Consider the following 11,563-nt stretch of genomic DNA (forward strand, 5'->3'; position numbering starts at 1 on the left):
AGTGTTAGGAGCTCCTCTCTTTGTAGGTGGAGCAGTGGGGCTGGTTTCCCAACAAGGGGCAACGCGGGATGACCACCTGAGCTGTGGCTAAGAGCCTCCCTGTCTTCTCCCAGGGGGACACAGGCTGCCAGGGAAGCTTTGGCTCAGTGCGTGCCACGGCCCCACCCAGGATCCCATGCTGAACCCTGGATGGCAGTGGGAGGTGAGGCCATGAGGGTGGTGCTCAAAGGAAGGGGCTAAATGTCCTGGTGAAAAGGACTGAGCTGGGCGTGGTGGGCACACCTGTTGTCCTAACACTCTGGGAGGCTGAGGCAAGATTGAAAGTCCAGCCTGGGCAATTAGTGACTTAGAGAGCATGTCTCAAAATAAAAAAGAAAGAAGGGTTGGGGTTCAGTGTGAAGGCCCAGAGTTCATTGGACCTCAAAAACAAGCAAACAAAGAAAGGAGCCAAAGGGTTCTCTTGTCCTCCTTCCATAAGTGAAGGCCACAGGAAGGTGGCCTCCTGTGGTTGGGAAGAAGCTGAACCCTGAAGCCAGAGCCTTAGGGAAAAAGGGTGTGCTGCTTAAGCTGCCCGACCTGAGGGCTTTTGCTGTGGAAGTCCAGGGGGGACTGGATACTCCTGAGCACCCCCCAGCTGATCCATGGGCCCTGCCTGGAGGCCAGCTCCTCCCTGCCGTCTTTTGTGTCTGCTGTGGGCCTTGACAGTCAAGAACATCTAAGCAGCAATGGGGGTTGAAATCTCAACCCTGCCCCATGCTGGCCCAGGACTTCCAGCCTTCGCCAGAGCGCCTCAGCCTCCCCTCTATGACCTGCAGAGACTCATGGGCTCTATAGGTGGCCGGGACGAGGTGACACAGGTGAAGAACTCATCACAGGGCTGGTGTGCAGTGAGCCCCTGGCACATGGGCCCAGAATGCTGTAATGGCAACAGCAACCAGCTGTGTGGCAGACTTTGGCATGTGTGGAGCCCCTGTATTAGGCCGTGCAGGTGCCCGCTGGGAGGAAGATGACTTGAGGGAGATGACCACTCTGCAGAGAGGAGCGGCAATGTGTGTCACCCACATGAGCAGAGCATCAGAGCGTGGACGATGGGGCAGGACCAGCATGGACAGAGCTTCCCAGGAAGCTGAGGGCCATCAGGCTGTGTCACCGGAAGCACGAGGACTTCACTGTGGTGTTGCATGTGGCGTCCGGGGCCTTGTTCATGCTGAACATGTGCTCTGCCACTAGGCATCATGCACAATCCCAGGGCCACAAACTTTACCCAGAGGATAGAGGTGACCCCTGTCTGCCACACCAGCATATTGTTGAGACCAATAGTGCTGCTTGCCAAGTGTCCTGCTCAAAATGTACACTGCATTAGTCAGGCTGGACAGGAACACAGCAAAGCAAAGCAGCAGTGGCCAGCCCAGTGTGACATGGTGGTGGGAAGGCTCCCCTCTATGAAGCCACCTGGGTCCCCAATGACAGGCTCTCCTGTCTTGTGTCCCCAGGAGTAAGGCCTGGGACAAGGGTGGGAGGATAGCTGTGTACATGGAAGACGCCCCCAGGAAACCCTGGAAGGGACGGGAGTGCCTAGGACAGTGGAGAAAGCCCACGCGTGGTGAGGATCCCATGCCGGTCAGACCTCAGGCACCTAGAACTCACTCCATGAGGACTAATGGGGAATTGGCCGCCTGAGTCATCCCTGCCTATAGGACAAAGTCACAGTCCTTTCGAGGTTTCCATGATCTTCCTGCGCCTGTGGACCTGGTAGAGGCAGGGGCTGCAGCTGCCAAGGCTGCATGACGTGGAGCCTTCTCCCTGCAGAACCCTGCGACTCTAGCTTGCTGTTGCTGTATCACACCACTGGCTTTGGGTCAGCAGCGCTGTTGTGCCCACCACTGCCCCTGATAGACAAGGCGGGCCTGACGGGCAGGGTGGGACACCGTGATTTCTCTTTCTACTCCCCCCATACAGTGCTCTCTGAGCGATAAGCGCTCTCTGGATGATCAGGGGAGGGCAAGTGTATTGAGTGCAGTTGGCTTCTTTAAGTGCATGTTTTGCTTGCTTGGAACCCAAGGCAGGGTGCCCATGGCTCCTTACCCAGGCTGGGAGCTCAGGTGTGCAGCCTGGGCCCTCTCTCAGTCTCTCTCCACCCTGCCTTCCATCTCTGCAAACAATTTGCCTACTTTGCTCTGTACCCCAGTGCTGTTTCAGACATTTGCATGGCCTGACCACAGCTGGGAGGCGGGGTGGCAGAGACTTTCTGGTCTTACGAAGTCCCATGGCAAGAATTCAGGAGAGCAGACATGGCCTGATAGAGGGGGCTGGCTCCAGGGAAGGCTTCCATGGTCAGTGGTCCAGGGAACTGCCCTCAGAGCCCCAAGGAAGTAGCAAAGCCCATCTGTGGCCAAATGCTGATGGAACTAGTGATGCGGGTGTGTGAATGTGTGTGTGTGTGTGTGTGTGTGTAGGCAGTGAGTCATCAGGGAGGGGTAGAGGCTCAGAATTGCCCAGCTCCCCCCTGAACTCTTCCTGTTGGGCTGCAGACAAAAGCAGCTGATTTCCCAGAAGATCTAAACTCGGTGGTTCAGGGGAGAAGACAGTCCAGAAGGACAGAGGGCAGGCACACGCCGGCCTTTCACCTGTTACTCATTAAAAACATTAGCTCTACTTTCTTCTGAGGCCATCAGGAGTTTAAAAGCTGCTTCTGCTAAAGAAGCAAAAGTACTCTGAAACCTGTGACTGTTCACTGGGGCCTACAAATGCCCATTGGGGAAGGAAAAGCAGAACAAAGCTTGACCACATTTGGTGTGTGCCTCCCGTGTGGGCCAGACCTCGCTCTGCAGTGTGTACAGGCATGTTAATCAGTTAGGGTCTGTCTGTCTGAAACTGGCCATTCAAAGTCGACCAGCCCTGAATTTACACTGCTTATATCACCAACCTTCCAGAATAAAGATATCAAGAGATGATGTTTACAGGGATGTTCTCTCATCCCTGTGCACCCAGAAGTCTCCAGCCATTGCCCTAAACCTATGGCCACCTTGGATTTCAGGACAGCGTCTGCAAAACTGACACCGTCCTAACAGACAGTCACTTGAAGGATATCATCAGATTGGCTTGTTAAGTGATAAGGACTGTTTCCCAGCCACCTTGCAACACCAGGATTTTCTTTTAAATCAGATAGCATTGGTACATATACATAATGACCACATGCACCACAGAGAATTTGTACCTCTACCTGATATAAGCAGAATCAGAATTGAGATAATGACCAACTAGGCTCCAACCCACCCTCGGCCACTCTGTAAGAACTAGCCTCATTCCTTTGTTGACAGGCCAGTCTGACCTCCATCAAAAGAGTGCCCCTTCACAGCCCAAGCTGAAGTTCCTCCCTGTTTTCTCTTCCTTTCCAGATCTGTCTTGTATGTAAATCAGACGATGCCTCTCACTGTTACATCCCAAAATGCTTTTGCAATGATACTTGAAGAGCCTGCTGGGCCATGTTGAGTTGCCTATCTCCTCTCTAGGAGGACCATCTCAGATCTTGTCTGGTGACAGGACTTTTTTTCCCTGAGCTGAATGCCAAGCCCATTCCTGGTTCTTGAGAAATCCTCACCAGGGTGCCATTTTCTCACTGGGACCCCTGGGCTGCTATTATGGCTTGTGTCTAGATGTCACCCTAAAGTGATTATAGGTAGAGCTTTTTTCTGAGATGGCTGGATTTAGAGTATGTGGTTGATTTATGGTACAAAGTTAGAATTAAGGATGCTAGGATTAGGATGGGCAATTACTGAATCAGGCCACTGATTTATTTGGCACACTCTAATCCTGGTAGCCTGGATACAACATAAGGGACAAACAGAAGCTTGTCTTGTCCCTTGCTTGCTTTTGCTGTCTTCTGCCTGCCATGAGCTGGTTCTCCTCTGCTGTGAAGCCCCTCTGCCAAGCCAGGCTGCCTTGGAGCCAGCCACTTATGGACTGAAACCTTTACACATTGTAAGCTAAATAAACCTTTCCCCCTTTAGCTTTGGGTGTCAGGTATTTCACCTCAACAATGAGAAAAAGAATTAAGACAGGGCAGTGGGTAGTCTTAGGAAGGGACTGTGTTGAGCTCAGGAGTCAGGTGGCAAGCTGTAGGCACTGTGGTGAGTGGAGACACAATGCTGGCTTCAGGTGGGTAGGAGGCTGGGCTGAGCAGGAGGCCAGGTGAGGCTAGGAAGAGAACTGGTGGGAAATGGGAAGGGGGAGCCGGGAAGCTCAGCCCCCTGGACACAGAACACAGAAACATGCATTCATCAGAAATATACAAACTGTTCAACTAGAGTGGCCAGCAAGAGACACCAACTAGTTTTCATGGGAAACTTGAGCCAAGCTTGAGCACCTTGGTAGAAGCTGCAGGAAACCCAGTAAGGGTACTAAAAACAAATCCTCAGAATGATCCTGAAGCCAGAGTTAGGCGGCAGCTGAGCACAGACGCCAGAGCCAGGCCTTGGATCCAATTCTAGGTGACGCTGCATCTTAGCCTCCTTATGGCTTATTTTTCTCTTCTAAAAAATGGGGCTGGGGACTGGGGATTTAGCTCAGCGGCATAAGCGCTTGCCTTGCAAGCAGGCAGTCGTAAGTTTGATCCCTGGTACTAATAAAATGAAAAAGACAAAAAAAAATGGGGCTGTTCTGGCCCAGGGGTGCACGCCTGCAATTCCAGCTACTCAGGAGGCTGAGGTGGAAGGATCACAAGTTTGAGATCATTCTGGGTAACTTTTCAAGACCTGGCTCAAATAAATTAAATTAGTTAAATTAAATTAAAAAGGACTGGGAAAGAAGCTCAGTGGTAAAGTGCTTGCCTAGCATCTGTGAGGCCCTGGGCTTATTCCCTAGCAACACACACACACACACACACACACACACACACACACACACACACGCTAAGAATCATGCCTCCTTCCTTAGTTTACTGTGGGGATTGAATGAAAATATGTAGGTAGGCATTGTAGAAGCATGTTCTGCTCTTATGACTGCCTTTATTATTTAGAATCATTTAGGACCCAGAAACCACAACAGATCTATGTAGTCTCTTCTACTTTAAAGTTTGGTCTGCTGACCAGAAGCATCCTTACTACCCAGGGTTAGAGGTGAGGGTGTAGGGCCCAAACCCGCATGCTCTGAGTCAAACCAAACTCGATGAGAGCCCCAGGGGAACTGTGTGCACCCAAGACTGTGGAGCACCCAGGAAGCCACAAGTAGAAACTAGACAGAGACCAGGCTCTTTGGGAAGCAGGCCAGCAAGGCAGGCTACTGGCAGGGTTCCACTGAACACCAGGCACTGCCCATGTCCAGCCCAGCAGGGGGCCTACACATCTGTGTGCTGGAAGAGCTCAGTCCCTGAGGTCACCACAGGGGTGCGATGGCTAAGGCCTGCCCCCCAAAGGCCAGGGGAGACCGTGAGATCCAGTGGTGGCTTGCTGCAGTACCAGCTGCTCAGGAGGCTGTCCACCTGTTCCCGGCTGCAGACTGCACGCAGGTGGGTCTTCCTGCACCTGCCATCTGGATCCTCTGGGTCCTCTGGGGGCTCAGGGGGCTCAGCAGGCTCAGGACACAGACTCACGGGGTCTCGGCGCAGCCCCCAGGCCTGCAGCTCACCCCGCATGCTGGCGAAGAAGTGCAGCACGCAGCGGTGTGCGAAGTCCCGCGCATGCTCGCAGCAGGTCTCGTCGAAGAGCTTCTGCTCCAGGTCCACGTAGTTGCTCCAATACCTGCGCTGCAGGAAGACTGTCTGGTCGAAGCAGGGCCTCAGGCAGCGGGCCAGGAAGGCGGCCACGATCAGCAGCAGGGTGAAGCTCCAGCCGATGGCCTGAGTAGTGAGGAGGCAGGTGGGGGCACTGTGTGACAGGGGTGGCCCTCTGTTCTCCTCCTCGCCCTGTCCTCTGACTCAGGTCCACCATCCTTCGCCTGCCATTCTCCTGCCTGCCCATCCACCCTCCTCTCAAGCCACCCGCCTCTCCTCCTGTGTGTCCATGCCTCCTTCCTTCCACCCTTCCTTCCCTGTATTTCCCCACGATCGATCCGTGTGCTCATCCTCTTTTCTGCCTTTTCATACTGCCCACTCATGTGCCTACCCCTGCCGTGAGTGTGGGATGCTATGTGCCAGGAACAGAAAGCAGAGACGGGCGTTCCAGATCCAAGACGTGGGCATCTGGGGCTGGGCCTGCAGCAGGCAGAGCAAGCGCTCCCGGCTCTCTGTGCCAGGGCTGCCTGTGCAGCTTGTGGCCTGGAGCCCTGTGTTACCTGGAGCTGGTGTCCCCTGCATTTATAGGGGCGATGCCCTGGATTTATGGAGCATAGCATTTGACCTTATGCAGGGCCCTCCCGCCTCAAACTCAAGGTGAGTATTTCACACACAGGGAGTGGACAGCAAAGCACTTGCCAGGCTTGACCGCAGATCACAGCAGAGTTGGATCAAAGCTTGTGCCGACAGTGCTGCTTTCTACACTTATACTATGGAAGGAGGAGTGGCATGTGGGAGGAGGAAGCCTATCTCCTTTGTTTTGAAGGAGAAACTGGAGTGCAGGGGCCCAGTGCCACAGCCGGGGTCGCTGTCTGAACCCAAATCAAGTGGATCTCAAGTGCTGGTCCTCTCTCCACACTGCAGATCTGTGTTTGCTATGTGCCTCTTCGTCTCTACTGAATGGCAAGGCTTGTGTTCGTGACCTCCCTCAGTCCTCATCTGCTCTACAGGCAACAGGTTCACATGGTGTTCTTTTTTAAAAGTTTTTTTGAGCCAGGATAGTTCAGGCTGTCCTTGAACACACTATACAGCCAATTGACCTCGAATTTATGGTGATTCTCCTGCCTCTGCCTCCTGAGTGCTGGGATTACAGGTTGGTACCATCACACCTGCTCTCACACATGCTCTTCCACACACCCAGCCTAGCATGGGCTCTGGGAGTGGTGGTGATGGAATCCAGGGTCGAATGGGCCCATCACCACCGCTCCCAGAGCCCATCCACAGGAAGCTAGCAGCAGGAAAGCTCTGGAGGCTCATTCATGGCATGAGAGAGAGAACAGGGGTAGTGTACATACTGCCCAGGTCCCTCCAGCCTGCCCACTTCACTATCCTAAAAGCTGGAGGGACCTGGGCAGTGTGTACACTACCCCTGTTCTCTCTCTCATGCCATGAATGAGCTCCAGAGCTTTCCTAAAGCTAGCTTCCTGTGGATGGGCTTGGCTGTGTCCCAAGTGGTGCCAGTACTGGGGCCATCCTGGATGAATCTGTATTGAGGACCCTGTCTGTGCCCACTTCCTAGGAGGAGCCACTGTCCTGCCCTGGCCTCATCCCTGAACTTCCTGCTCTTTGGTTCTGTCTCCAGCAGAGAGGAGAGACTGCAGGAAATCACAAGGACCTGGTCCAATCCCTCCTCCCAGCTGGTGCAGGACTCTGGTGAGGGTGCAGGGCTGTGGGAGGACCCCCCCCATTACCTGGGACAGGCACCGCAGGTAACGAGACACAGCCTTCCGGGCAGGGCTATCCCTGACCAGCTCATCCTCCTTGCAAGGAACCTTGGCCAGGAACAGCTGCACCTGGCTGGGCGTCATGTTGGCCAAGTCTAGAAACTTCTCGGGGTCCACAGAGTTGCTGAAGGCGCACACCAAGCACTTGCCATCCAGGAGGGCCAGCAGGATCCAGACCAGGGGCGCAGCCAGCGCTCTCTGCAGCACGGAGGAGCACATGAACCTGGGAGCAGAGAGGGGGGCGGGGTCAGCCTGCCCTGGCTGGAAGATAGGGCCAAGTCACTGCACTGCTCAGTGCCTCCAGCTCCTCCCTTAAAAGTGGATCCCAATGGAGGGCTGGGGATTTAGCTCAGTGGCAAAAGTTTCTGCTTGGTAAGTACAAGGTCATGAGTTCGATCCCCAGTACCACAAAAAACAAAACAAAACAAAAACAAAAACAAAAATGGATCCCACTGGGGAGCAGCCTGGGGCTGGGGAGAAGATGCAGCTCAGTTCACTCAGGAGAGCAAGCTCGGAGCTCTCGAGCATGATGGGCTCCATCAGCTGGCATGGGTAAGGGGTGCCATCTGCGTGCCAGGCCCTCAGGACACAGGGTGGGAGAGAAGGGCACAGGTGTGGCTCTTGCCCTTGGGGAGGTTGTGGGGGAGGAGATGCCCCCTAAGCAAACCATTGCCTCTTACTATGGGAAATTCTGCCAGGGCCCTTGATGCATAGGTCAGCTTATAATCCATGGTCAGCAGGACAGATGTGTCTTGGGACCTTGTGTCAGCACACTTTCAGCACTGGCCATGAAGAGGTGACCAAGAACAGGGACATATGTATGTCCCTGAGGACATACATAATGATTCCCACTTGGGGAAGAGAGAGGAGCAGAAAGCACCATGGGCCAGGCCATGGACCAGGTCACCCCGGGTGTGGACTGCACCTGATGATGCCTGCGTCCTTCCTGCGATGCCCCACTGGCCGGAGCCACTCTTCCACCATCACCACGGACTGCCGGTTGACCAGGAGGCCACAGAGGAAGAGGGCGAGCGGAGGCATAAGCAGCAGGCCCAGGCCGTAGAGAGTGTTGTAGTGCGCCAGGCAGGGGCAGTTGAAGTCGAAAGAGGAATAGAGCTTGATGGTGAGCCCGACCAGCAGCAGGCACAGCCCGTTGGTCACCGACTCCGAGCTGGACTGGAAGTGCTGGAAGAGTGCACGGAACCTGTCCATGGCCCGGGACTCGGGGCCCAGGCTCCCCGGGAGCCACTCTCTCCTTTTTGAGAGCCTGAGAAGCCCAGGGGAAGTTGTGTCCAGCCCCCAGCCTGGCCTCCAGTGTCTAGCTGAGGAGTTCGGACACAGGTGGCTCTTCCTAAGCAAGCATCCCTACACCACGCCCTCCTTTTCACCCTGTGACCAGGCACCCAAAGCACCCCTAGGGAAATGAGCATCCTGTCCTCCACCCTCCCCGCCTGCTCCTCCCATACTTTGGATACTCACCCTGACAGCTGTGTGCTTCTCTCAGAGCACAGGCAAATTCTGGGTGTGGTAAGGCAGAGACCAGGGAGCCAGTCGTGTTTTCTGGTCTGGGTCAAAACTATGACTTGACTCAGTTGGGCCCCAGAGAGTTCCTGTGGGCCTCTAGGCCAAGCAGAAGCTGGAGGGGTACATGTGCCTGCCTGGAGGCTTTAGGAAGAGGTGGCCCTGGGAACAGTGGTGAGCACAACTCGAGCTCAGTGTCCCCATGAGTGTGAAGTGGGCCAGGGACAGTCAGGTGGGGGAGCTGCCCGGCAAAAGCAAGGAGGCCGAAGTGCTCAACAGCAACCAGGAAGGCTTTGGATAGGCTCCTGGGAGTCTGCAACCCTTCCCTCTCTCCATGTCATTCCACTTTCCTGTGGGGCTGCCTATGCCTGGCCCAGGTCCCCCCCTAACACAGTTCCTAAATCACACCTCTCTGCTCCAGTTGGCCTGGCCTTTCACAGCCTCTGAGCTTGGGGTTCAAGGCCCTCCTGACTGTGATTAGTGTCTCCCCATCTTGACTGCTCTGCAGATGCCGCCACCTCCACCCCTGACCTTCGATCTCCCTCCCACCTGCTGTCCAGGAGGTGGTGCAAGGGCCCCAGGTGACCTGGCTCTGCAGGAGGCCCTGGAACAGCTGCTCCAACTGGGACGTCCTCCCATGTATGGGTGGGGCCCAAGCCTGCACCTTGGATAGCTGCTCTTGGTTCTCATGATGCCGATGTGCGGACACCCCTGTTTCATCCCTAGCCCTGTCGGCTCTCACCTGACCTGTACCCTCCTCTCACCTCTCCTCCCGGGAACTGAGTGAGTTGGCTGCAGGCCTTGCCTTCAAGTTCTCTGTCTCCGTCTCCCTCTGTCCTTCCCTGTCTCAGTCTTTCCCTCTGCCTCACTGATTCTGCCTTGCTGTGTGTCTTCCTGTGTTCCTGTTGAGTCTTGGCATCTCTCTGCCTGTCTCTGCCCCTCTGTGTCCTGTCTCTCCCTCCTAGTGCCGCTGTCACCTGACCCCATCCTTGACGTTGGGTGCCTGGCCTGGGGAAGAGCAGAGCAGCCTTGGTTCCAGAGCAGCCCAGGTCTCTTGTGGTGTCACAAGTCCCCTGGGCCTGGATGAGAGGATATAGATCAGAGTACAGGATCCAGGCCCCACCCACCCAGACTCCTTCCCCACCTTCTTCTCTGCAACTCCCTCACATCTAGTCCAGCACCGCCACAGGCTGAGCACAACCTCAGAGCCCAGCGCCTGGGCTCCTACTGGCCCTCCTCATGCAGGCAGGGCCAGCTGCCATCCTGCCTCTGAGCCCCAGCCTGGCCCTATTAGCTGCCTGGATCAGCGATGTCATTCCTTCCTAGGGCTGGGTCCTCATGGTTATCTGTGCCTCCTGCTGTCCTCTGGTCTCTCTGGATGAGCATCCTCTGATCTATCTCGCATGGGACTCGGCCCTGACCCCCGACCCTGCCCAGCTCTGCCCAGCCATTATGCTGGTCCGCCGTCCTCCACACTCGCACGTTCTTGCACAGCATTTGGAAACTGGAGTCTGCATCGTTGTTTCCCTGGCACTGCATGTGCAGTGGTGTGTGTCTTTCCAAGCGCAGGCCAGGGTCCTGGCTGGGGTTGGAGGAGCTGCCTGGAGTTCTCGGCAAGGCTAAGCCCTGCCTGTGACTTCAGAGACCACTGTTCCTTCTCCTAAGCAGACATCACACTGGTCTCTTGGTGCCTCCTGCTGTGGGAAAGATTCTAGCACCTGCAACAGGACTTTTCCCGTCATTGAACCTATAGTTTACTCAGATCACCCCAAGTATATCCTTTGTATTTCATAAGACAGGGCTAGGTTGCCTGGGCTGGCATCAAACCCCTGGGCTCAAGTGCTCCTCCTGCCTCAGCCTCCCAAGGAGCCAGGCCCACAGCCATGTGCCACCATAGTTGGAGAAAAGGTTTTCAATTCACACTTATCCCTTTGTGGCAGCACTGGGGATCAAGTCCAGGGCCTCACGGATGCCAGGCAAGCACTTCTTAGTCGTGTCTACTGCAGCTGTTACCTTTTCTCTTTCTTTTTGGGCTGTGGGGTGTGGGGTCTTGCTATGAACTAGCTCAGGCTGGCCTGCCCTCCTGCCTCAGTCGAGCCAGTGCTAGGATTATAGGCGTGTACCCCCATGCCCAGCTCACAGCTTCTTTTTAATGATTACTAAAAAGTTTTTTTGGAACCAGCTGTAAATATGCATCAACTTGGAATTAGATTTTCATAGAATCAGTCTTTAGGTTTTATCTTTGTTTTTTCTTGGAGAGTTGCAGATACATTCTTGTGGATGGGTGTCTTCTAGAGTTTTTCGTCTTGCTTTAAAAGGAGTCTAGCTCTGCCTTCTTAGTGCAGTAGGCAGCGTGTCAATCTCATAAAAGGAATCTGGGTATTATTTGAGAGCCGCAGCTTTGCCATTGGAGGAACTCTTGTTACTAAGACAGGGCACCCCCTACTGGAGAGATGAGCGCATCTCATGCGAGTGATGCCTGCGTGCGCGTGCGCACAGGGTATGCTGCGTTCCTGTGTGCATATAGTGTGCTCGTATTCACAAACAC

The 11,563-nt window shown here is 54.7% G+C and overlaps 1 protein-coding gene across 2 annotated transcripts; it reads right to left on the reverse strand.

Annotated features, from left to right (window-relative positions):
- Positions 1-4,986: 4,986 nt before the first annotated feature.
- Positions 4,987-10,003, reverse strand: Calhm3 (calcium homeostasis modulator 3). 2 transcript variants are annotated; one of them, XM_063244651.1, is made up of 4 exons: positions 8,974-10,003; positions 8,420-8,679; positions 7,462-7,717; positions 4,987-5,836 (listed from the first exon to the last, which is right to left on the reverse strand). In XM_063244651.1, the coding sequence occupies exons 2-4, from the start codon at positions 8,533-8,535 to the stop codon at positions 5,336-5,338; spliced, it is 873 nt and encodes a 290-aa protein (XP_063100721.1). In that variant the 5' UTR covers positions 8,536-8,679; positions 8,974-10,003; the 3' UTR covers positions 4,987-5,335. The 2 variants fall into 2 exon arrangements, with proteins under 2 accessions (XP_063100721.1, XP_003475000.1); XM_003474952.5 differs by lacking the exon at positions 8,974-10,003 and having other exon boundaries at positions 8,420-8,901.
- Between the last annotated feature and the right edge of the window lie 1,560 nt (positions 10,004-11,563).

Source organism: Cavia porcellus, unplaced genomic scaffold (genome assembly GCF_034190915.1).
Source record: "Cavia porcellus strain 051 isolate PalLab524CR breed Dunkin Hartley unplaced genomic scaffold, mCavPor4.1 scaffold_2, whole genome shotgun sequence".
Lineage (NCBI taxonomy): Eukaryota > Metazoa > Chordata > Mammalia > Rodentia > Caviidae > Cavia > Cavia porcellus.